We start from the raw sequence: 27,118 nt of genomic DNA, 5'->3' as shown, positions 1-27,118 counted from the left end.
GCGGAAACGTATGGTACAGTCCAATCTTTCATTATTTACACAATTGATGTAGAGGGGTCTGGCGAGACTGGTCACCGGGATGTTGAACCTGTTGACGAGAGAGGCCAAAATAAAATTTCCTGCAGATCCAGAGTCCAAGAAGGCCACAGTAGAGAAGGAGAAGGCAGAGGCAGACATCCGCACAGGCACAGTAAGACGTGGAGAAGCAGAGTAGACATCAAGGACTGTCTCACTTTTGTGCGGAGTCAGCGTACGTCTTTCCAGGCGGGGAGGACGGATAGGACAATCCCTCAGGAAGTGTTCGGTACTAGCACAGTACAGGCAGAGGTTCTCCATACGGCGTCGTGTCCTCTCTTGAGGTGTCAGGCGAGACCGGTCGACCTGCATAGCCTCCACGGCGGGAGGCACAGGAACAGATTGCAGGGGACCAGAGGAGAGAGGAGCCGAGGAGAAGAAACGCCTCGTGCGAACAGAGTCCATATCTTGGCGGAGTTCCTGACGCCTTTCGGAAAAACGCATGTCAATGCGAGTGGCTAGGTGAATAAGTTCATGTAGATTAGCAGGAATTTCTCGTGCGGCCAGAACATCTTTAATGTTGCTGGATAGGCCTTTTTTGAAGGTCGCGCAGAGGGCCTCATTATTCCAGGACAATTCTGAAGCAAGAGTACGGAATTGTACGGCATACTCGCCAACGGAAGAATTACCCTGGACCAGGTTCAACAGGGCAGTCTCAGCAGAAGAGGCTCGGGCAGGTTCCTCAAAGACACTTCGGATTTCCGAGAAGAAGGAGTGTACAGAGGCAGTGACGGGGTCGTTGCGGTCCCAGAGCGGTGTGGCCCATGACAGGGCTTTTCCGGACAGAAGGCTGACTACGAAAGCCACCTTAGACCTTTCAGTGGGAAACAGGTCCGACATCATCTCCAGATGCAGGGAACATTGGGAAAGAAAGCCACGGCAAAACTTAGAGTCCCCATCAAATTTATCCGGCAAGGATAGGCGTAGCCCAGGAGCGGCCACTCGCTGCGGAGGAGGTGCAGGAGCTGGCGGAGGAGATGACTGCTGAAGCTGTGGTAGTAACTGTTGTAGCATAACGGTCAGTTGAGACAGCTGTTGGCCTTGTTGCGCTATCTGTTGTGACTGCTGGGCGACCACCGTGGTGAGGTCAGCGACAACTGGCAGAGGAACTTCAGCGGGATCCATGGCCGGATCTACTGTCACGATGCCGGCTGGCAGGTAGTGGATCCTCTGTGCCAGAGAGGGATTGGCGTGGACCGTGCTAGTGGACCGGTTCTAAGCCACTACTGGTTTTCACCAGAGCCCGCCGCAAAGCGGGATGGTCTTGCTGCGGCGGTAGTGACCAGGTCGTATCCACTAGCAACGGCTCAACCTCTCTGGCTGCTGAAGATAGGCGCGGTACAAGGGAGTAGGCAGAAGCAAGGTCGGACGTAGCAGAAGGTCGGGGCAGGCAGCAAGGATCGTAGTCAGGGGCAACGGCAGAAGGTCTGGAACACAGGCTAGGAACACACAAGGAACGCTTTCACTGGCACAATGGCAACAAGATCCGGCAAGGGAGTGCAGGGGAAGTGAGGTGATATAGGGAAGTGCACAGGTGAACACACTAATTGGAACCACTGCGCCAATCAGCGGCGCAGTGGCCCTTTAAATCGCAGAGACCCGGCGCGCGCGCGCCCTAGGGAGCGGGGCCGCGCGCGCCGGGACAGGACAGACGGAGAGCGAGTCAGGTACGGGAGCCGGGGTGCGCATCGCGAGCGGGCGCTACCCGCATCGCGAATCGCATCCCGGCTGGCAGCGGAATCGCAGCGCCCCGGGTCAGAGGATGTGACCGGAGCGCTGCAGCGGGGAGAGTGAAGCGAGCGCTCCGGGGAGGAGCGGGGACCCGGAGCGCTCGGCGTAACAATGATCACATGGATGGTGAGCAAAAATCCCAGAACCACATGTGGGACATGTAACAAAGGCTACCATCAGTAACACACTATGCCGCCAAGGAATCAAATCATGCAGTGCCAGACATGTCCCCCTACTTAACCCAGTACATGTCCGGGCCCGTCTGAAGTTTGCTAGAGAGCATTTGGATGATCCAGAATAGTATTGGGAGAATGTCATATGGTCAGATGAAACCAAAGTAGAACTTTTTGATAAAAACTCAACTTGTGTTTGGAGGAGAAAGGATGCTGAGTTACATCCAAAGAACACCATACCTACTATGAAGCATGGGGTTGGAAACATCTTGCTTTGAGGCTGTTATTCTGCTAAGGGACCAGGACGACTGATCAGTGTAAAGGAAAGAATGAATGGGGCCATGTATCGTGATATTTTGAGTGAAAACCTCCTTCCATCAGCAAGGGCATTGAAGATGAAATGTGGCTGGGTCTTTCAGCATGACAATGATTCCAAACACAAACCCCGGGCAATGAAGGAGTGGCTTTGTAAGAAGTATTTCAAGGTCCTGGAGTAGCCTAGCCAGTCTCCAGATCTCAACCCCATAGAAACAATTTGGAGGGAGTTAAAAGTCTGTGTTGCCCAGCGATAGCCCCAAAACATCACTGCTCTAGAGGAGATCTGCATGGAGGAATGGGCCAAAATACCAGCAACAGTGTGTGAGAACCTTGTGAAGACAGAAAACATTTGACCTCTGTCATTACCAACAAAGGGATATAACAAAGTATTGGGATGAACTTTTGTTATTGATCAAATACTTATTTTCCACCATAATTTGCAAAAAAAATCTTTAAAAATCAGACAATGTGATTTTATGGATTATTACAGATTACAGATTATGTCTGTAAGGAACCAAAGGATTAACTTGCACTGAGAGCTTTTGTATTGTTTTGTTGCTTTGGTTACGCCTGTCTGCTGAGAATGGTCAGCTGACCTTGATTGAGGGTCTGGACCTATTTAAGCTGGCAGTCTACTCCCAATTTGCCTGCTAAAGAGCTCAGTTTTGTACTCCTAACTAGCTTTCTACTGTATCTGTTGTATTTGGCATTTTGACCCTTTGGCTCCGCTCTCTGACTCTTCTCTCTGGTATTAGTGATTTTTTTTACTCTGACAAACTCCTGGCTTTTGACACGGATAGTGGACTTATCGTGTGGTAAGTTTTGCTTTGTTAGTCTGTCTGTACCCTACTGTTCCTTGACCTGAGTCTGTATTAATGTATTTTATTAATTTGACAATTAGGTCCCTCACTTGTCTAGGGAGGGACGGTCACCGTGGTTATGGATCTGTTGCCTAGGGCAGGTACGTAAGTTGGCAGGGATAGGGGAGTGGGTGAGAATAGTGTGCACTCCTTCCCTGCCCATATGTGACAATGTCTCTAATAGTTGAGCTTATAACCTATGATGAAAATGATAGCCTCTCATCGTTTTAAGTGGGAGAACTTGCACAATTGGTGGCTGACTAAATACTTTTTTGCCCCGCTGTATGTGTATGTATGTTTTGGGGGGCTGTAGGCTGCGCTCCGCTGCGCTGTAGACAGATCTTCTAAATAAAGGCTGAGCAGAGTAAATATAATAATTCCCTAGAACGCTCCCCGGAGACCCCATCACCGCGCTGTCAGGTATTGCTGCTAATGTTTTTTAATGCCCCAGGGACATAGAAATAATCTCACGATACGTGGAGTGTAGGAGTCTGCAGGAATCTATCCAGGAGGAGCTGATGGATCTCCATATGAGCACAAGCTGCCGGCGATAAGGAATTCTTTAATCCTGCACAAGATGTTTATTTGTCCCAGACTGGAGACTCTACATATAGAAATAAGAGCATCAGCATCTCCCTGTACCTTCTCCATACATCACCTCCACAATGCATCTTCTCCACGCACCTCCTCCACGCACCTCCTCCACGCACCTCCACCACGCATCTCCACCACGCACCTCCACCACGCATCTCCACCATGCACCACGCACCTCCACCACGCACCTCCACCACGCATCTCCACCACGCACCTCCACCACGCATCTCCACCATGCACCACGCACCTCCACCACGCACCTCCACCACGCATCTCCACCACGCACCTCCACCACGCACCTCCTCCACGCACCTCCTCCACGCACCTCCACCACGCATCTCCACCACGCACTTCCACCACGCATCTCCTCCACGCACCTCCTCCACACATCTCCACCATGCACCTCCACAACGCACCACGCACCTCCACCACGCATCTCCTCCACGCATCTCCTCCACGCATCTCCTCCACCCACCTCCACCACGCATCTCCTCCACGCATCTCCACCACGCACCTCCACCAAGCATCTCCTCCACCCACCTCCACCACGCACCTCCACCACGCATCTCCTCCACGCATCTCCTCTACGCATCACTTCCACGCATCTCCTCCCTACATCTCCTCCACGCATCTCCTCCACGCATCTCCTCCACACATCTCCTCCCTACATCTCCTTGTTACGCCTAGCGCTCCGGGTCCCCGCTCCTCCCCGGAGCGCTCACGGCGTCTTTCTCCCTGCAGCTCCCCGGTCAGCGCTGACCGGGAGCGCTGCTCTGCCATGGCCGTTGGGGATGCGATTCGCACAGCGGGACGCGCCCGCTCGCGAATCGCATCCCAGGTCACTTACCCGTTCCCGTCTCCTGCGGTCATGTGCTGGCGCGCGCGGCTCCGCTCTCTAGGGCGCGCGCGCGCCAGCTCCCTGAGACTTAAAGGGCCAGTGCACCAATGATTGGTGCCTGGCCCAATTAGCTTAATTGGTTCCCACCTGTTCCCTGGCTATATCTAGTCTCCTCCCTTGCACTCCCTTGCCGGATCTTGTTGCCTTAGTGCCAGTGAAAGCGTTCTTTGCGTGTTTATACCCTGTGTACCAGAACTTCTGCTATCTCCCCTGACTACGAACCTTGCCGCCTGCCCCCGACCTTCTGCTACGTCCGACTTTGCTTCTGCCTACTCCCTTGTACCTCGCCTATCTTCAGCAGCCAGAGAGGTGAGCCGTTGCTAGTGGATACGACCTGGTCACTACCGCCGCAGCAAGACCATCCCGCTTTGCGGCGGGCTCTGGTGAAAACCTGTAGTGTCTTAGAACCGGTCCACTAGCACGGTCCTCGCTATCCCTCTCTGGCACAGAGGATCCACCTCCTGCCAGCCGGCATCGTGACAGTAGATCCGGCCATGGATCCCGCTGAGGTTCCCCTGCCAGTTGCCTCTGATATCACCACGGTGGTCGCCCAGCAAGCCCGACAGATCGCCCATCTAACCCACCAGATGTCGGAAATGTCCACCATTGTGCACCAACTTCAGTCGCAACTTCATCAGCAATCATCTCCTCCGCCAGCTCCTGCACCTCCTCCGCAGCGAGTGGCCACTCCTAGCCTCCGCCTGTCCTTGCCGGACAAATTTAATGGGGACTCTAAGTTTTGCCGTGGCTTTCTTTCGCAATGTTCCCTGCACTTGGAGATGATGTCGGACCAGTTTCCTACTGAAAGGTCTAAGGTGGCTTTCGTAGTCAGCCTTCTGTCTGGAAAAGCCCTGTCATGGGCCACACCGCTCTGGGACCGCAATGACCCCGTCACTGCCTCTGTACACTCCTTCTTCTCGGAAATTCGAAGTGTCTTTGAGGAACCTGCCCGAGCCTCTTCTGCTGAGACTGCCCTGCTGAACCTGGTCCAGGGTAATTCCTCCGTTGGCGAGTACGCCATACAATTCCGTACTCTTGCTTCTGAACTATCCTGGAATAATGAGGCTCTCTGCGCGACCTTTAAAAAAGGCCTATCCAGCAACATTAAAGATGTTCTGGCCGCACGAGAGACTCCTGCTAACCTGCATGAACTCATTCATCTAGCCACTCGCATTGACATGCGTTTTTCTGAGAGGCATCAAGAGCTCCGCCAGGAAAAAGACTTAGATCTCTGGACACCTCTCCCACAGTCTCCACTGCAATCTGCGCCTAGGCCTCCCGCCGAGGAGGCCATGCAAGTGGATCGGTCTCGCCTGACCCTGGAAGAGAGGAATCGCCGTAAGGAAGAGAATCTTTGTCTGTACTGTGCCAGTACTGAACATTTTTTGGTGGATTGCCCAATCCGTCCTCCACGTCTGGGAAACGCACGCTCGCACTCAGCTCTCGTGGGTGTGGCGTCTCTTGATGCCAAGTCGGCTTCTCCACGTCTCACGGTACCTGTTCGGATTTCCACTTCTGCCAGCTCTCCCCTCTCAGCCGTGGCCTGCCTGGACTCTGGAGCTTCTGGCAATTTTATTCGGGAGTCCTTTGCGAATAAATTCCGCATTCCGGTGACCCGTCTTGTCAAGCCTCTCCACATTTCCGCGGTCAACGGAGCCAGGTTGGATTGCACCGTGCGTTACCGCACGGAGCCCCTCCTAATGTGCATCAGACCTCATCACGAGGAGATTATATTTTTTGTCCTTCCTAATTGCTCTTCTGAAGTTCTCCTTGGACTACCCTGGCTTCAACACCATTCCCCAACCCTGGATTGGTCCACTGGGGAGATCAAGAGTTGGGGCCCCTCTTGTTCCAAGGACTGCCTTCAACCGGTTCCCAGTACTCCCTGCCGTGACCCTGTGGTTCCTCCTGTATCCGGTCCCCCTAAGGTCATTAAGGACTCTGCCTGCCACAGGAAATGCCCCTCCCCCCCTCCCAGTTCCATCAGGCAAGCTTCTGTGTCCCCTCATGGCCCTCGTCCTGGTGTCACACTGCCCCGTGCCAGGTCTCGCCCTCTGCCCTCTCTCCCCATTCCTACTCCTGCGGTTCTGCCTGCCGTTGAGGAATCCCTCCATCCTTTCCCGGTGTCCTCATCCCAGGGGAGGCAGTTACCCGATAAAGAGAAGGGGAGACCTAAGGGGGGGGGTACTGTTACGCCTAGCGCTCCGGGTCCCCGCTCCTCCCCGGAGCGCTCACGGCGTCTTTCTCCCTGCAGCTCCCCGGTCAGCGCTGACCGGGAGCGCTGCTCTGCCATCGCCGTTGGGGATGCGATTCGCACAGCGGGACGCGCCCGCTCGCGAATCGCATCCCAGGTCACTTACCCGTTCCCGTCTCCTGCGGTCATGTGCTGGCGCGCGCGGCTCTGCTCTCTAGGGCGCGCGCGCGCCAGCTCCCTGAGACTTAAAGGGCCAGTGCACCAATGATTGGTGCCTGGCCCAATTAGCTTAATTGGTTCCCACCTGTTCCCTGGCTATATCTAGTCTCCTCCCTTGCACTCCCTTGCCGGATCTTGTTGCCTTAGTGCCAGTGAAAGCGTTCTTTGCGTGTTTATACCCTGTGTACCAGAACTTCTGCTATCTCCCCTGACTACGAACCTTGCCGCCTGCCCCCGACCTTCTGCTACGTCCGACTTTGCTTCTGCCTACTCCCTTGTACCTCGCCTATCTTCAGCAGCCAGAGAGGTGAGCCGTTGCTAGTGGATACGACCTGGTCACTACCGCCGCAGCAAGACCATCCCGCTTTGCGGCGGGCTCTGGTGAAAACCTGTAGTGTCTTAGAACCGGTCCACTAGCACGGTCCTCGCTATCCCTCTCTGGCACAGAGGATCCACCTCCTGCCAGCCGGCATCGTGACACTCCTCCACACATTTGCTCCCTACATCTCCTCCACACATCTCGTCCACACATCTCCCCCACCCATCTCCCCCACCCATCTCCTCCACCCATCTCCTCCACCCATCTCCCCCACACATCTCCTCTCTACATCTCCTCCCTACATCTCCTCCACGCATCTCCTCCCTACATCTCCTCCACGCATCTCCTCCCTACATCTCCTCCACGCATCTCCTCCCTGCATCTCCTCCCTACATCTCCTCCCTACATCTCCTCCACACATCTCCTCCCTACATCTCCTCCCTACATCTCCTCCACACATCTCCTCCCTACATCTCCTCCACACATCTCCTCCCTACATCTCCTCCCTACATCTCCTCCACACATCTCCTCCCTACATCTCCTCCCTACATCTCCTCCCTACATCTCCTCCACACATCTCCTCCCTGCATCTCCTCCCTACATCTCCTCCCTACATCTCCTCCACACATCTCCTCCCTACATCTCCTCCCTACATCTCCTCCCTACATCTCCTCCACACATCTCCTCCACACATCTCCTCCACACATCTCCTCCATACATCTCCTCCACACATCTCCTCCACACATCTCCTCCCTACATCTCCTACACACATCTCCTCCACACATCTCCTCCACACATCTCCTCCACACATCTCCTCCATACATCTCCTCCACACATCTCCTCCACACATCTCCTCCATACATCTCCTCCACACATCTTCTCCCTACATCTCCTCCACACATCTCCTCCCTACATCTCCTCCACACATCTCCTCCCTACATCTCCTCCGCACATCTCTTCCACACATCTCCTCCACACATCTCCTCCATACATCTCCTCCACACATCTCCTCCACACATCTCCTCCACTCATCTCCTCCATACATCTCCTCCCTACATCTCCTCCACACATCTCCTCTATACATCTCCTCCACACATCTGCTCCCTAAATTTCCTGGATTAACCCCTTGCTTTCTGATTTGGAATATCTCTAATTCTCTTGGTTCTGTCTTGCTGATTGATCTGTTGGTTTGTTTGCCTCTCTGTATTGTTAGTGAGCATTTATTTTTTGTATTACTGACAAATTCCCTGACCTGTGACAGAGTATTTTCATAGTTTGTTATTTTGAAGTCCCATCACGTAGATAGGCAGGGACTGTCTTGGTGGTTGTGGATCCGCCAGTTAGGGAGGATAGCCAATAGAAAGGGGACAGGGGTTGTGGGTGAGTGCAGGACTTCACCTTTTCCCTGCCCATTCATGACAGTAGGTATATTACTCTGTATATTAATACATACATAAAAATAGAAGTGATAAGTAAACACTCCGCCCACATCTAACTACAACACATAACTCTGGTAAATATTTCTTTTTTTTAATTAGCTTAGGCGAAGCAATAAAAGTCTATAAATCTATAAGCAGAAATAGGAATGGTGAAGAAAAACTTGCTTCCCTAGATGAAGGTGCTTGCTCCAGAAGATGTATTGAACAGTTTTATTATGTTGGCAACATGTTTCAATTCTGAACTAGGATCATACAAACCACAATAAAATATATACATGTCGTAGTAAACACTTCCAGGTGACAGGTAAAAACGTGTGCAAAAACATCAAATGAATGAGAAAGTGCTGTGTGCAAACCACATGTAAACATATTGAACTTAAATGCAAGGTAATTAATAAAATCAGAGAATAAATATCACTATATCACCATCTATTGGCCACTTTGTAAAGTTTCCCTGCAAATGCAACAGGGATCTTCACTGCCATCTACTGACCATTCTTATAATAGCTGTAATTTTTCTATGCCAAATTTTAGCGATATATATACTGTATCTAGTAATTGCCATATTATTTATTTGTGCCTTTTATATTTTATTAATTACCTTGGATTTGAGTGCAATACGTTTTCATGTGGTTTGCACACAGCACTTTCTCATGCATTGGATTTTTTTGCACATGTTTTTACCTGTCACCCGGAAGTGTTTACTACAACATGAATATATTTTTATTGTGGTTTGTAAGTTATGTATGCCTGACGGAGATCCTAGATCAGGATTGAAACGTGTTGCCAATGTGGTATAGCGGGGTTCAATGCAGGGCAGATGCTATTAACCCCTTCTTGTCGTGACACCAGGCCATGGTTTAGCCTTAACCACCCAAAGGTAATACCACTGGATCCTGGGCTAGGCATGGGGGCAATGAAAACAGCGATGCCAAGTTACTGACAATGGTAGCTTTACTGAGGGTAGACAGGTGATACAGTCTATACAGGAAAGCCAATATCCCAAGGATCTGACCAGTGACACATGGACAGGCTTTCTGGGACTTGCAGTATGTAGAGACGCTTTAGTGCAGGCCACGGTGACTAGATAGAAGACTTGACTTGACAATTGACTTGAGCTGACTTTGTGGCTGACTTTAGGCATGAGGCCTCCAATGCTCCTGACGACTGCACTGGATCTCAGGAACAAGAGCTAAGAGCTCCAAGAGAGAGATTGAAGCGCCCCCCCTGGTTTTATAGAGGAGCTAAGCAAGGATCCCATGGGTCACTTGGGGGGGGGGGTCACCTGGTCACTAGTGCCTCCTGGGTAACAAGCACATGGAATAATATTTAAAGCAGCAGTACACTAGTAATACAAACATATATACAATAGGGGGTCACACTGTAAGGGGGGGCCTAGGGACATGGAGGGACTCTGCCTGACAGAGCAGAAGAAATGTACAGGGACACACCATCCCGTACTGGGTCACCACACCAACATAATTAAACGGTCCAATACATCTTTGGAAGCAAGCACCTTGATCTAGGGAAGCAGGTTTTTCTGCACCTGTCCTATTACCATTTACATACTGGACTGATGGTCGTCATCTCCGGCACTTTCCTGTGGCGGCTTCCCTGGACTTTGACCTTCCCAACACTACTGTAGGTGCTCTGAGCGCAACACCTAAGGGTAAGGAGCCTAATTTGATCACTGCCTCATTATACCCTAGCGGTCCTCACGAGGGGCGCTCCCTGCTGTCTTTTTTCTCTTTTCATTTTAGCTTTAATAAATCTATAAATGACATTTTGTTGTTTTAGGGTGCGTTCCCACCTGGCGTATACGCAGCATATTTCACACTGCACAAAATTACAGCAGCAGCTGGATATACGCTGCGTATTCCTCGCTCACTATACACACAGGGCATTCCGACTGCAGCCTTATGTGTGTAGTGAGTTTTGAAGGAGGAGCCGCGCATCACAGTCACGTCGGCACATGGCCCCGCCTCCAAAACTCACAACACACATAGGGCTGCCGCCAGAAAGCCCTGTGTGTATAGTGAGCGAGGGATATGCAGCGTATTTCCCGCTGCTGCCGTAAATTTTGCGCAGCGTGAAATATGCTGCGTATACGCCAGGTGGGAACACACGCTTAATATGGATCCAAATCACAGATTCTTCTGAGGGTAGAATGTGGGATTCAAAGCATCCTAAGACTACAATCTCCATATAGAAATTAAAGGGATTATCCAGGAAAAAAAAACTTTTTTATATATTTAGATAGATAGATATTTACTGGCTCCAGAAAGTTAAACAGATTTGTAAATTACTTCTATTAAAACATCTTAATCCCTTCAGTACTTATGAGCTGCTGAAGTTGAGTTGTTCTCTTCTGTCTAAGCGCTCTCTGATGACGCTTGTCTCTGGAACTGTTCAGAGTAGAAGCAAATCCCTATAGCAAACCTCTTCTACTCTGTGCAGTTCTCGAGACAAGCAGAGATGTCAGCAGAGAGCACTGTTGCCAGACAGAAAATAAAAACTTAACTTCAGCAGCTGATAATTATTGGAAGGATTTAGATTTTTTTTAATAGAAGTAATTTACAAATCTGTTTAACTTTCTGGAGCCAGTAAAAAAAAAAAAAAATATTTGAAGTAGGAGGACCGACCAAGCATCTTTTTCCCTCTCCTGGTTCCTAAAATCGATGCCATATACATGTCCCACAGATGCCCATGTTCTCTCCCTCTGAGGGCAGTCCTTGCAGCTGTGGGCCGCAGTCTGCAGAGGTTGCAGGTCTTGCTCTTCCTTACAGTCCTTGCCCTCGTGGCCCATCTTGCCACATCTCCTGCAGGTCTGCGGCATGTCTGGGTAGAAGATAAGTCCTGTGGAGTTGCCCAAGGGGAATGTTGGTGGCAGGTGCTGTAGTCCATCTGGAGAGGCAGGGTTCTTGTTAAGGCAGGGTCCAGTATCCAAGAGAGTTCAGGATGTGTGTGGGTTCCCTCACCACAGTGCAGAAGTGCTTCAGGAATGTCGAGATGTCCTTGCCTGGGGTGTGTGGGTTCTGCATTGAGACCGTCACCCACCTCTCCTTTCTTTGAATAGGGCAGATAAAGGGGATACGGGACTCGCCGCTTTTACCACCTCCCAGTATCTTCTACAGGTGCTGATGGTAGCGAAGGTAATGTACAAAATCCCGGACATGAAGGTCTGAATGCCGACGGTGTCCACAGAGGAGAAGCCTTGATCCACCAGCATCTTCTTGCAGAACAAGTCATGGGACATGTCCGGCACCCTTCCATACACTGGCTTCAGCTTCAAGGCAACAGTCTGCCTCATCCAGGGCTCCAGGGTTGGAGCTTCTTGGTTGGGGGTTCTGCTGCCCTTCTGCCTTGCTGTGGTTGGACCTCCAGGCCTTGCCCTGAGCTTCCTGGGTTGACTTGCTGGTTGAGGCCATGGCTTCTTCCAGCAAGCTCTTTCCTCTTCCTTTCCTGCTTATGGAGAGTCTTCACAAAGTCTTATTTTCTGGGTGGGAGGAGCTATGCAAATCCGCAGATGCAGTCTATCGCTAAGCCCTTCTCCAACAGGAGAGAGGCCCCCCAACAAACCTACCCTTCACATCCGGGCCAAAGGGCACCTGCAAGGATCCAGGTTCGATGCCCCTTTTTGCCTAAGCTACTAAGGGGCCGAAAATGCTCCTGGCTTCAACCCAGGCGTTAACCAAGGTATCAGCCATGGAGCCGTATACTGATGGCATCTTGACCGAAGCCAGGATGCCCAGGGGTTGAAGGGAGGTGAGGAACCTAATGGACACACACATTTCCCCTAGACCGCCAGGAGGGACACCCAGAAGGGCTACTGCATCCTGTCAATCCTGTGTACAAAGAAAAACACAAAACCTGGCACAGAGACATACAAAAAAATAAAATAAGTGAATGAAGTGCAGATATACTGCCCGGTCATCCAGCCGGATCTATAAAAATTTCCCCAATCTTAGCTAGAAGGCCGGGATACCAAGGGTGAGTGCCAAAGGTGAAGAGTAAGGGTGCAGAGCTTTCTTTTTATTGAAAGCCTAGGTATGTGCTCTCAAATCACCCAAGTGCAAGTAAAAAGTACAAGTGTTCACACAAAAAAACGTGCACGAGGATGCGGTCTATCGCAAACCCTTCTCTGAAAGGAGAGAGGCCCCCCAACAAACCAAAACCTTCGCCTTCGGGCCAAAAGGCACCTGCGAGGTTCCAGGTACGATGTCCCCTTTCGCCGAAGCTACTCAGGGACCGAAAGTGTTCCCAGCAAACAACTAGGCGTTAACCAGGTTGTCACCAAGGAACCAGTAAAACCGGTTTGGCATCCTGCCAAAACAGGATGCCACGGGGTATAACAGGGAGGTGAGGAACCTAATGGCCACACACACCTCCCCTAGACCGGCAGGAGGGACACCCAGAAGGGCTACCGCACCCTACCAAATCCTAGTGAACAAACAAACACAAAAAGTGGACACAGTGACAAAAAATAAATAAATAAATAAGTGGATGTGCGCAGTGTGCAATACTGCCCGGATATCCGACCGGATCTATAAAAATTCCCCGATCCTAGCCGGAAGGCCGGGATACTAAGGGTGAGTGCCCAAAAGAGTTAGAGAAAAAGTGCGTGCTATGTGCTTTCATTCAAGTGGGGTTGCCAATCCCAAGTGAATTCTGGCACCCTGGGGTCACCACTCCCAGGGCACTTGTGCACCTCGGCCTTCACTCTACCCAGACCTTAAGACCAGATCCAGCAGGGAACAGGTCTCATCGGGGATGACTGCTGTGCTATACAGCCATCCCTGGTACACCCGTCCTACTGTGTGGTTCCCCATCCTGCCTTGGTGGTCTTCCACACCGCCAACTAACAGGAAAGGTACTACACTTGATCTTAGCCAAAAGGCCGAGAAGCGGCCTTTCACTCAGGCCGCTTTCACTCATTGAGTTATAACACCCAGTGAGTTTTGGCACCTCAGGATCACCACTCACCGAGGCACAGACGTAGCTCGGCTCCACACCACCCAACCTCATACGAGACCCGGAGGAAACAGGTCACATCAGGACAGCTGTTGAGCTGGTTATGTGGCACCAGCCCCGGAACGCCCCAGTACACCTGCTCCTCCATGCAGCATCCATCCTACATCAATGGCAAAGACTAAACCACTGATAAGAACAGATACTACACTTGATCTTAGCCAAAAGGCCGAGAAGACTCTGCATCAACTATGTCATTTTCCATGGGAGTTTTGCCATGGATCCCCCTCCAGCACGCCACAGTCCAGGTGTTAGTCCCCTTGAAACAACTTTTCCATCACTTTTGTGGCCAGAAAGAGTCCCTGTGGGTTTTAAAATTGAAGTCTATGTCGGTTCGCACGATCGTGAACATTTGCGGAAATACGCGTTCGTCGTTCGCAAATGGAAAATTTTATGTTCGCGACATCACTACTGAAGATAACCGATAGCCCCTGAAGATAGCCGATTGCTCATAAAGACAGCCGTTAGACCCTGAAGATAACCGATAGTTCCTGAAGATAGCCGATAGCCCCTGTAGATAGCCGATAGCCCCTGAAGATAGCCGATAGCCCCTTTAGATAGCCGATAGCTCCTGAAGATAGCCGATAGCCCCTGTAGATAGCCGATAGCCCCTGTAGATAGCCGATAGTGCCTGTAGATAGCTGCTAGCTGCTGTACATAGCCCCTGAAGATACCTCATAGCTCCTGTAGATAGTGCCTGTAGATAGCTTATAGCTCCGATAGATAGCCAATAGCCCCTGAAAATATCCAATAGCTCCGGTACATAGCCGATAGCCCCTGAAGACAATTGATAGCTCCTGAAGATAGCCGATAGCAACTGAAGATGATAGCTCCTGAATATAGATGATAGCTCCTGAAGATAGCCGATAGCAACTGAAGATAGCTGATAGCTCCTGAAGATAACCAATAGACCCTGAAGATAGCCGATAGCTCCTGAATATAACTGATAGCTCCTAAAGATAGCCAATAGCTCCTGAAGATAGCCGATAGCCCCTGAAGATAGCTGATAGCCCCTGAAGATAGCTGATAGCTCCGGAAGATAACTCATAGCTCCTAAAGATAGCCCCTGAAGATAGCCGATAGCCCCTGAAGATAGCTGATAGCCCCTGAAGATAGCTGATATCCCCTGAAGATAGCTCATAGCTCCTGTTGATAGCCCCTGAAGATAGCCGGTAGCTCCTGAAGATAGCCGATAGCCCCTGAAGATAGCCGATAGCCCCTGAAGATAGCCGATAGCCCCTGAAGATAGCCGATAGCCCCTGAAGATAGCCGATAGCCCCTGAAGATAGTCGATAGCCCCTGAAGATAGTCGATAGCCCCTGAAGATAGCCGATAGCCCCTGAAGAGAGCCGATAGCCCCTGAAGATAGCTGATAGCCCCTGAAGATAGCTTATAGCTCTTGTTGTTAGCTGATAGCCCCTGAAGATAGCTGATAGACCCTGAAGATAGGGAATAGCCCCTAAAAATAGCCGATAGCCCCTGAAGATAGCCTATATCCCCTGAAGATAGCCGAAAGCCCCTGAAGATAGCCGATAGCTTCTGAAGATAGCCGATAGCCCCTGAAGATAACCGATAGCTCATGAAGATAGCCGATAGCCCCTGAAGATAACCGATAGCTCATGAAGATAGACGATAGCCCCTGAAGATAACCGATAGCTCATGAAGATAACCGATAGCTCCTGAAGATAGACGATAGCCCCTGAAGATAGCCCATGAAGATAGCTGATAGCCCCTGAAGATAGCTTATAGCTCTTGTTGTTAGCTGATAGACCCTGAAGATAGCTGATAGACCCTGAAGATAGGGAATAGCCCCTAAAAATAGCCGATAGCCCCTGAAGATAACTGATAACTCCAGAAGATAGCCTATAGCCCCTGAAGATAGCCGAAAGCCCCTGAAGATAGCCGATAGCTCCTGAAGATAGCTGATAGCCCCTGAAGATAACCGATAGCTCATGAAGATAGCCGATAGCCCCTGAAGATAACCGATAGCTCATGAAGATAACCGATAGCCCCTGAAGATAACCGATAGCTCATGAAGATAACCGATAGCCCCTGAAGATAATCGATAGCTCATGAAGATAACCGATAGCTCCTGAAGATAATCGATAGCTCATGAAGATAACCGATAGCTCCTGAAGATAGCCGATAGCTCATGAAGATAACCGATAGCTCATGAAGATAGCCGATAGCCCCTGAAGATAGCCGATAGCCCCTGAAGATAACCGATAGCTCATGAAGATAGCCTATAGCCCCTGAAGATAGCCGATAGCTCCTGAAGATAGCTGATAGCCCCTGAAGATAACCGATAGCTCATGAAGATAGCCGATAGCCCCTGAAGATAACCGATAGCTCATGAAGATAGCTGATAGCCCCTGAAGATAACCGATAGCTCATGAAGATAGCCGATAGCCCCTGAAGATAACCGATAGCTCATGAAGATAACCGATAGCCCCTGAAGATAATCGATAGCTCATGAAGATAACCGATAGCTCATGAAGATAACCGATAGCTCATGAAGATAACCGATAGCTCCTGAAGATAACCGATAGCTCATGAAGATAACCGATAGCTCCTGAAGATAACCGATAGCTCATGAAGATAACCGATAGCCCCTGAAGATAACCGATAGCTCATGAAGATAATCGATAGCCCCTGAAGATAACCGATAGCTCATGAAGATAATCGATAGCTCATGAAGATAGCCGATAGCTCATGAAGATAGCCGATAGCTCCTGAAGATAGCCGATAGCTCCTGAAGATAACCGATAGCTCATGAAGATAACCGATAGCCCCTGAAGATAATCGATAGCTCATGAAGATAATCGATAGCCCCTGAAGATAACCGATAGCTCATGAAGATAATCGATAGCTCATGAAGATAGCCGATAGCTCCTGAAGATAGCCGATAGCTCCTGAAGATAACCGATAGCTCATGAAGATAACCGATAGCCCCTGAAGATAACCGATAGCTCATGAAGATAATCGATAGCCCCTGAAGATAATCGATAGCTCATGAAGATAACCGATAGCTCATGAAGATAGCCGATAGCTCCTGAAGATAGCCGATAGCTCCTGAAGATAACCGATAGCTCATGAAGATAACCGATAGCCCCTGAAGATAATCGATAGCTCCTGAAGATAACCAATAGCTCCTGAAGATAATCGATAGCTCCTGAAGATAACCGATAGCTCCTGAAGATAACCGATAGCTCCTGAAGATAACCGATAGCTCCTGAAGATAACCGATAGCTCATGAAGATAACCGATAGCCCCTGAAGATAACCGATAGCTCATGAAGATAATCGATAGCCCCTGAAGATAACCGATAGCTCATGAAGATAATCGATAGCTCATGAAGATAGCCGATAGCTCCTGAAGATAGCCGATAGCTCCTGAAGATAACCGATAGCTCATGAAGATAACCGATAGCCCCTGAAGATAACCGATAGCTCATGAAGATAACCGATAGCTCATGAAGATAGCCGATAGCTCCTGAAGATAGCCGATAGCTCCTGAAGATAACCGATAGCTCATGAAGATAACCGATAGCCCCTGAAGATAATCGATAGCTCCTGAAGATAACCGATAGCTCCTGAAGATAATCGATAGCTCCTGAAGATAACCGATAGCTCCTGAAGATAACCGATAGCTCATGAAGATAACCGATAGCTCCTGAAGATAACCGATAGCTCATGAAGATAACCGATAGCTCATGAAGATAACCGATAGCTCATGAAGATAGCCGATAGCCCCTGAAGATAACCGATAGCTCATGAAGATAGCCGATAGCTCCTGAAGATAATCGATAGCTCATGAAGATAATCGATAGCCCCTGAAGATAGCCGATAGCTCCTGAAGATAATCGATAGCTCATGAAGATAGCCGATAGCCCCTGAAGAGAGCCGATAGCCCCTGAAGATAGCCGATAGCTCCTGAAGATAGCCGATAGCTCCTGAAGATTGATGATAGCCCCTGAAGATTAATGATAGCTCTTGAAGATAGATGATAGCATGCTGGGTGTTGTAGCATGAGCATGCTGGGAGTTGTAGTATGAGCATGCTGGGAGTTGTAGTATGAGCATGCTGGGAGTTGTAGTATGAGCATGCTGGGAGTTGTAGTATGAGCATGCTGGGAGTTGTAGTATGAGCATGCTGGGAGTTGTAGTATGATTATGCTGGGAGTTGTAGTATTAGTATGCTGGGAGTTGTAGTATGAGCATGCTGGGAGTTGTAGTATGAGCATGCTGGGAGTTGTAGTATGATTATGCTGGGAGTTGTAGTATTAGTATTCTGGGAGTTGTAGTATGAGCATGCTGGGAGTTGTAGTATGATTATGCTGGGAGTTGTAGTATGGGCATGCTGGGAGTTGTAGTATGATTATGCTGGGAGTTGTAGTATGGGCATGCTGGGAGTTGTAGTTTGATTATGCTGGTAGTTGTAGTATGAGCATGCTGGTAGTTGTAGTATGATTATGCTGGGAGTTGTAGTATTAGTATGCTGGTAGTTGTAGTATGAGCATGCTGGGAGTTGTAGTATTAGTATGCTGGGAGTTGTAGTATGAGCATGCTGGGAGTTGTAGTATAAAAAAGCTGGGAGTTGTAGAATGAGCATGCTGGGAGTCGTAGTATGATTATGCTGGGAGTTGTAGTATTAGTATGCTGGTAGTTGTAGTATGAGCATGCTGGGAGTTGTAGTATTAGTATGCTGGGAGTTGTAGTATGAGCATGCTGGGAGTTGTAGTATAAAAAAGCTGGGAGTTGTAGAATGAGCATGCTGGGAGTTGTAGTATGAGCATGCTGGGAGTTGTAGTATGAGAATGCTGGGAGTTGTAGTTTGCCAGCAGTTGCCGCCAGCAGTTTCAGGATAAGAGGCTTAATGGACCACGTGACAAATGTTCCTGGAGTTGCGCGATTATTAGAAGGTGATCATGTGATAAGAGTCAGGTCACATGACAGCTTGACGCCAGGTAAGGAGGCTGCAGTAAGCGCCTGTCACCACACGGTGGAAGCACCAGTAGCTTCAGCAGACAGGCGCACGTAATGACGTCACGGGTAAGAGGCGGGGCTGGCAGGCCGGGAGCGGAGACCTGACGGGAGCGGTGGAGCCGCCGGATTGAGGCCTGTGTGACCGGAGACATGGAGCGGGGAGAACCGGTATCCTTTATCATAACGGACATGACACCGGACCGGAGCTCAGCCTCATACATGTACAGGACAGGATCTATAGATCATATACAGGACAGGATCTATAGATCATATACAGGACAGGATCTATAGATCATATACAGGACAGGATCTATAGATCATACATATATACAGGACAGGATCTATAGATCATACATGTACAGGACAGGATCTATAGATCATACATATATACAGGACAGGATCTATAGATCATACATATATACAGGACAGGATCTATAGATCATACATATATACAGGACAGGATCTATAGATCATATACAGGACAGGATCTATAGATCATATACAGGACAGGATCTATAGATCATATACAGGACAGGATCTATAGATCATATACAGGACAGGATCTATAGATCATACATATATACAGGACAGAATCTATAGATCATACATATATACAGGACAGGATCTATAGATCATACATATATACAGGACAGGATCTATAGATCATACATATATACAGGACAGGATCTATAGATCATACATGTACAGGACAGGATCTATAGATCATACATGTACAGGACAGGATCTATAGATCATACATATATACAGGACAGGATCTATAGATCATATACAGGACATGATCTATAGATCATATACAGGACAGGATCTATAGATCATATACAGGACAGGATCTATAGATCATATACAGGACTGGACAGGATCTATAGATCATATACAGGACAGGATCTATAGATCATATACAGAACATGACAGGATCTATAGATCATACATATATACAGGACAGGATCTATAGATCATACATATATACAGGACAGGATCTATAGATCATACATATATACAGGACAGGATCTATAGATCATACATGTACAGGACAGGATCTATAGATCATACATATATACAGGACAGGATCTATAGATCATATACAGGACATGATCTATAGATCATATACAGGACAGGATCTATAGATCATATACAGGACAGGATCTATAGATCATATACAGGACTGGACAGGATCTATAGATCATATACAGGACAGGATCTATAGATCATATACAGAACATGACAGGATCTATAGATCATACATATATACAGGACAGGATCTATAGATCATACATATATACAGGACAGGATCTATAGATCATACATATATACAGGACAGGATCTATAGATCATACATATATACAGGACAGGATCTATAGATCATACATATATACAGGACAGGATCTATAGATCATACATATATACAGGACAGGATCTATAGATCATACATATATACAGGACAGGATCTATAGATCATACATATATACAGGACAGGATCTATAGATCATACATATATACAGGACAGGATCTATAGATCATACATATATACAGGACAGGATCTATAGATCATACATATATACAGGACAGGATCTATAGATCATATACAGGACAGGATCTATAGATCATACATGTACACGGGACAGGATCTATAGATCATACATGTACACGGGACAGGATCTATAGATCATACATGTACACGGGACAGGATCTATAGATCATACATGTACACGGGACAGGATCTATAGATCATACATGTATACGGGACAGGATCTATAGATCATGCATATATACAGCACAGGTTCTATAGATCATGCATATATACAGGACAGGATCTATAGATCATACATGTACACGGGACAGGATCTATAGATCATACATATATACGGGACAGGATCTATAGATCATGCATATATACGGCACAGGTTCTATAGATCATACATATATACAGGACAGGATCTATGAATCATACATATATACAGCACAGGATCTATACATATACAGGACAGGATCTATAGATCATATATATATATATATATACAGCACAGGTTCTATAGATCATACATATATACAGGACAGGATCTATAGATCATACATATATACGGGACAGGATCTATAGATCATACATATATACGGGACAGGATCTATAGATCATATACAGGACAGGATCTATAGATCATATACAGGACAGGATCTATAGATCATATACAGGACAGGATCTGTAGATCATACATATATACAGGACAGGATCTATAGATCATACATGTACACGGGACAGGATCTATAGATCATACATATATACAGGACAGGATCTATAGATCATACATATATACAGGACAGGATCTATAGATCATACATATATACAGGACAGGATCTATAGATCATATACAGGACAGGATCTATAGATCATATACAGGACAGGATCTATAGATCATATACAGGACAGGATCTATAGATCATATACAGGACAGGATCTATAGATCATATACAGGACAGGATCTATAGATCATATACAGGACAGGATCTATAGATCATATACAGGACAGGATCTATAGATTATATACGGGACAGGATCTATAGATCATATACGGGACAGGATCTATAGATCATATACGGGACAGGATCTATAGATCATATACGGGACAGGATCTATAGATCATATACGGGATAGGATCTATAGATCATACACGGGACAGGATCTATAGATCATACACGGGACAGGATCTATAGATCATACATGTACACGGGACAGGATCTATAGATCATACATGTACACGGGACAGGATCTATAGATCATACATGTACGCGGGACCCTCACTAATAGGACCCTGATATTGATCCTGTAGTACTGCCCCTTTAAGAATCCTCTGGCAGATGTTACATGTGAAGATCATTTCCTTGACTGATTGCACATATGGTGGAGGGAACGGAGGTCACCCAGGGGAAGAGGGTGCCGTGTATACTGATCCTGAACCAGCACGACGGACAGTATGTGTGAGTACATCTGCTATATATCATGCCAGCAGAATAGTGAGTGCAGCTCTGGAGTATAATACAGGATATAACTCAGGGTCAGTACAGGATAAGTAATGTAATGTATGTACACAGTGACCTCACCAGCAGAATAGTGAGTGCAGCTCTGGGGTATAATACAGGATATAACTCAGGGTCAGTACAGGATAAGTAATGTAATGTATGTACATAGTGACCTCACCAGCATAATAGTGAGTGCAACTCTGGAGTATAATACAGGATATAACTCAGGATCAGTACAGGATAAGTAATGTAATGTATGTACACAGTGACCTCACCAGCAGAATAGTGAGTACAGCTCTGGAGTATAATACAGGATATAACTCAGGATCAGTACAGGATAAGTAATGTAATGTATGTACACAGTGACCTCACCAGCAGAATAGTGAGTACAGCTCTGGAGTATAATACAGGATATAACTCAGGATCAGTACAGGATAAGTAATGTAATGTATGTACACAGTGACCTCACCAGCAGAATAGTGAGTACAGCTCTGGAGTATAATACAGGATATAACTCAGGATCAGTACAGGATAAGTAATGTAATGTATGTACACAGTGACCTCACCAGCAGAATAGTGAGTACAGCTCTGGAGTATAATACAGGATATAACTCAGGATCAGTACAGGATAAGTAATGTAATATATGTACACAGTGACCTCACCAGCAGAATAGTGAGTACAGCTCTGGAGTATAATACAGGATATAACTCTTGATCAGTACAGGATAAGTAATGTAATGTATGTACACAGTGACCTCAACAGCAGAATAGTGAGTACAGCTCTGGAGTATAATACAGGATATAACTCAGGATCAGTACAGGATAAGTAATGTAATGTATGTACACAGTGACCTCACCAGCAGAATAGTGAGTACAGCTCTGGAGTATAATCCCGGATATAACTCAGGATCAGTACAGGATCAGTAATGTATGTACACAGTGATCTCACCAGCAGAATAGTGTGTACAGCTCTGGAGTATTACACAGGATATAACTCAGGATCAGTACAGGATAAGTAATGTATGTACACAGTGATCTCACCAGCAGAATAGTGTGTACAGCTCTGGAGTATTACACAGGATATAACTCAGGATCAGTACAGGATCAGTAATGTATGTACACAGTGACCTCACCAGCAGAATAGTGAGTACAGCTCTGGGGTATAATACAGAATATAACTCAGGATCAGTACAGGATAAGTAATGTAATGTATGTACACAGTGATCTCACCAGCAGAATAGTGAGTACAGCTCTGGGGTATAATACAGGATATAACTCAGGATCAGTAATGTAAGCACTGTTCAGGACGTCCAGTGCTCTGTACACTGAGGCTCTATAACACGTCCCCGGCTCTCACAGCAGGCTGCCCCCTCTTTCTTTACTTAGTCCCTGCACACACAGGCAATAGCCTTTTTTTTAACCCAAAATCAATTATACATTAGAAATATAGAAATATACATATAATGTTAATATCAACGTATAAAACGTTTTTGGAAATGACAGTTTCACTTTAAGGATTCTGGATAGATCTATAGATACAGATAGAAAGTAACACACGACAGGTCAGATCAGACAGTTTGTAGTCTGTTACCATGGAGACGCATCGTCCTTTTCAGGAGCTGTATACACAGAATAGAAGTAGGGGGAGTAGGTTGTATTTTCCTGCTGTGACACTATATGACGGCTGTATTTATCTCATGGTGTCGGTGTTTTTCTCTCCGCTCAGGCTGACCGTCCGCACGGCCCGTAAAGCAGCAGCCAATGAAGAGACCTTCCCCATAACCAGCAGCTTCAAATGTGTCCAAGGTAACGACCGTCATCCTCATTCATCCGCTCGCGTCCGATCACACGATGCCGCAGATTTTATTACCATTTAATGGGGTTTTCCTGGCTCCAATAAGTTTTAACAGATTTGTAAATTACTTCTATTAAAAAAAAAATTATCCTTCCAATAGTTATCAGCTGCTGAAGTTGAGTTGTTCTTTTCTGTCTGCTGGCAGTGCTCTCTGCTGACATCTCTGCTTGTCTCGGGAACTGCACAGAGTAGAAGAGGTTTGCTATGGGCATTTGCTTCTTCTCTGGACAGTTCCCGAGACAGGTGTCATCAGAGAGCACTTAGACAGGAAAGAACAACTCAACTTCAGCCGCTTATAACTACTGAAAGGATTAAGATTTTTTAATAGAAGTAATTTACAAATCTCTGTAACTTTCTGGAGCCAGTTAAGATATATATAAAAAAAGTTTTTTTTCCTGGATAAACAGCAGAAAGTGATGTGTGAATGGAAGCTAAGTCTGTTGAGTTCTTAAAGGGGTACTCCGCCCCTAGACATTTTATCCCCTATCCAAAGGATGGTCCCCATCTCCCCACTGCACTTTGCGTTTGTTTTGAGCAGTGGTCTTCAACCTCTGGACCTCCAGATGTTGCAAAACTACAACTCCCAGCATGCCCGGACAGCCAACAGCTGTCTGGGCATGCTGGGAGTTGTAGTTTGCAACATCTGGAGAACCACAGGTTGAAGACCACTGGTTTAGAGCATCAGGTGCAGAGCCGGAGGCTTGTGATGCCACGCCCCCTCCCATAGACTTGCATTGAAGGGGCGTTGCCGTGACGTCACAAGCGGGGTGTGGCTGTGATGTCACGAGCCTCCGCCCCCCGCATCGGCAGTCATCCGTCATGGAGTGAAGTTCGCTCCATGCACTGGATATCTGGGGTGCCGCCGCCGCTGGGGACCCCCGCGATCCGACATCTTATCCCCCATCCTCTGCATAAGAGATAAGATGTCTAGGGGCGAAAAAAAAGAAAAAAAGGCCCCAAACAAAAGTTATTTGGGCCAAAATTGTGATGTTTTTTTTTCCGCTCTTTAGTTTCGTTTTTAGGCTTAGCAGCAATATTTTAAAGGGGTACTCCAGTGGAAAACTTAAAAAAAAAAAAAAAAAATTTAATCAACTGGTGCCAGAAAGTTAAACAGATTTGTAAATTACTTCTATAAAAAATTCTTAATCCTTCCAGTACTTATTAGCTGCTGAACACTACAGAGGAAATAATTTTCTTTTTGAATTTCTTTTGTCACAACCACAGTGCTCTCTGCTGACATCTCTGTCCATTTTAGAAACTGTCCAGAGCAGCATAGGTTTGCTATGGGGAATTTCTCCTGCTCTGGACAGTTCCTGATATGGACAGCAGAGAGCACTGTGGTTGTGACAAAAAAAAAAAATCCAAAAAGAAAAGAATTTCCTCTGTAGTATACAGCCGCTAATAAGTACTGGAAGGATTAAGATAAATCTGTTTTAATCTGTTGTGGCACCAGTTGATTTCTGGCACTGGAGTACCCCTTTAAAGTGGCCCTATGCTTTGGGTATGGCTTTTATTTTTTTCTCTTAGGGGAGGTTCACACTACGGAATTTCCAAGTGAAGTTCCGATGCAGCAGAATCTCCGGATGTGGCAATGGGTTTCCGCTGCTGAGATTCCACCGCCAAAATGAGGAGCGAGCGGATTCCTTGCAGACGTTGCAGCTAGAGATGAGCGAACTTACAGTAAATTTGGTTCGTCACGAACCTCTCGGCTCGGCAGTTGATGACTTATCCTGCGTAAATTAGTTCAGCTTTCCGGTGCGCCGGTGGGCTGGAAAAGGTGGATACAGTCCTAGGAAAGAGTCTACTAGGAATGTATCCACTTTTTCCAACCACCGGAGCACCTGAAAGCTGAACTAATTTACGCAGGATAAGTCATCAACTGCCGAGCAGAGAAGTTCGTGACGAATTGAATTTACTGTAAGTTCGCTCATCTCTAATTGCAGCCTGTGGGGAGGGAAATGTCCGCATCGTCCCGGCTCTGACTCCAGGGATGTGGAATTCCTATCGCCCGACGCCCAGGACATGCAGTTCTGGGCAGGTGAATTTTTTCGGCCCTTAGCCCGCATGACCAGACCTGACAAGCACGGCGGCGCTCAGGAGTCTGTATGGAGCGAGCTCCCCACTCGTGCCCGCTCCAGCCTGTTCTCAGTAGTCGGGGGGGCCGCTGTGAGGTGGAAATTCGCAACCCTTGCAGACTTGCGACAGCTCCCCCCCCCAAATTTCCACCTCACACCGCCGCTAATAGCCGGAATGCAGCGATCGCCGCGGCTGGCTATTATCCCTTTAGGTCGCCGCTGACAGCGGCATCTAAAGGGACATGTGAATGCTCCCTGGTGGGCTAGTGTGGTGGATCGCCCCCCTGCAGCGAGATCGCAGGAGGGATAGATCCACTATAGAGGTGGCCGGAGGACTTACCTCTGCTTCCTGCTGTCCCGGCTCTGTCATTGATGGGTCACTGGCTGGACCAGGCTTTATCAATGGATCGCAGAGCACACAGATCAATGGAGTTCAATAAAACTCTATTGATCTGTCTGAGGAATCTAATGATTCCTCCTAAATGTCTAATAAAGTGTAAAAAAAAATAAATAAAAATAAATAAATAAATAAATTACTTTTTAGAAAAGTTTAAAAGACACACAGTAACCCCTTCCATGTGAAAAGTTCAAATCCCCCTTTTCCTATATAAAAACATAATAATAAACATATTTAGTATTGCTGCGTGTGTAATTGTACAAACTATTAAAATATAAAATTATGTATCCCGTACAGTAAATGTAAAAAAAAAAAAAAAAAACACAGAATTGCAATTTTTATAATATCCCAGAAAAAAAATTCTTTAAAAAGCTTTAAAAAAAAGTCAGAATAATACCAAAATGGCACCGATACAGAAAACAGATTATGGCACAAAACAACACAGCCTCATGCAATTTTACAGGGGTCAAAAAAATGGCTATTAAAAAAATTCTAAAAAGTTCAGAATTATTATTTTTTTTTTTAAATTAGTAAAACATGATAGAAACTACACAAATCTGATATACCGTATTTTTCGCCCTATAGGACTCATCGGCGTATAAGACGCACCCAATTTATAGGTGCAAAATCTAAAAAAAATTAAGATTTTGAACCCAATTGTGGTCTTCAACCTGCGGACTTCCAGATGTTGCAAAACTACAACTCCCAGCATGCCCGGACAGCCGTTGGCTGTCCGGGCATGCTGGGAGTTGTAGTTTTGCAACATCTGGAGGTCCGCAGATTGAAGACCACTGCACAGGAGGTAATACTCACGCTGCCCTGGATGTCGCTCCATCGCTGTCGCCGCGTCCCCGTCGCTCCGGAACGTTTCTGCTGCCGGCCGGGTATCCTCGCTCTCCGTCGCCGCCATCACGTCGTTACGCACG

At 47.3% G+C, this 27,118-nt stretch overlaps 1 protein-coding gene and 1 pseudogene across 4 annotated transcripts in view; one reads left to right on the top strand and one right to left on the bottom strand.

Moving 5' to 3' along the window:
* Positions 1 to 13,860: 13,860 nt before the first annotated feature.
* On the bottom strand, positions 13,861 to 14,029 carry LOC130292150 (U2 spliceosomal RNA; annotated as a pseudogene).
* Positions 14,030 to 18,839: 4,810 nt separating this feature from the next.
* OCRL (OCRL inositol polyphosphate-5-phosphatase) overlaps positions 18,840 to 27,118 on the top strand; it is a 91,827-nt gene continuing 83,548 nt past the window's right edge. For 3 of the 4 annotated variants that reach the window (XM_056538220.1, XM_056538219.1, XM_056538218.1), the window contains exons 1-2: positions 21,689 to 21,823; positions 23,592 to 23,671. In XM_056538220.1, coding sequence (XP_056394195.1) covers positions 21,744 to 21,823; positions 23,592 to 23,671 — 160 coding nt within the window. In that variant the 5' untranslated portion in view covers positions 21,689 to 21,743. Of the gene's footprint in view, positions 19,001 to 21,688; positions 21,824 to 23,591; positions 23,672 to 27,118 lie in introns of those variants that run through there. The other variant, XM_056538221.1, reaches the window with a different exon arrangement.

This window comes from Hyla sarda, chromosome 9 (genome assembly GCF_029499605.1).
Source record: "Hyla sarda isolate aHylSar1 chromosome 9, aHylSar1.hap1, whole genome shotgun sequence".
Taxonomy (NCBI): Eukaryota; Metazoa; Chordata; class Amphibia; order Anura; family Hylidae; genus Hyla; species Hyla sarda.
This window is presented reverse-complemented; position numbering and strand designations above follow the sequence as displayed.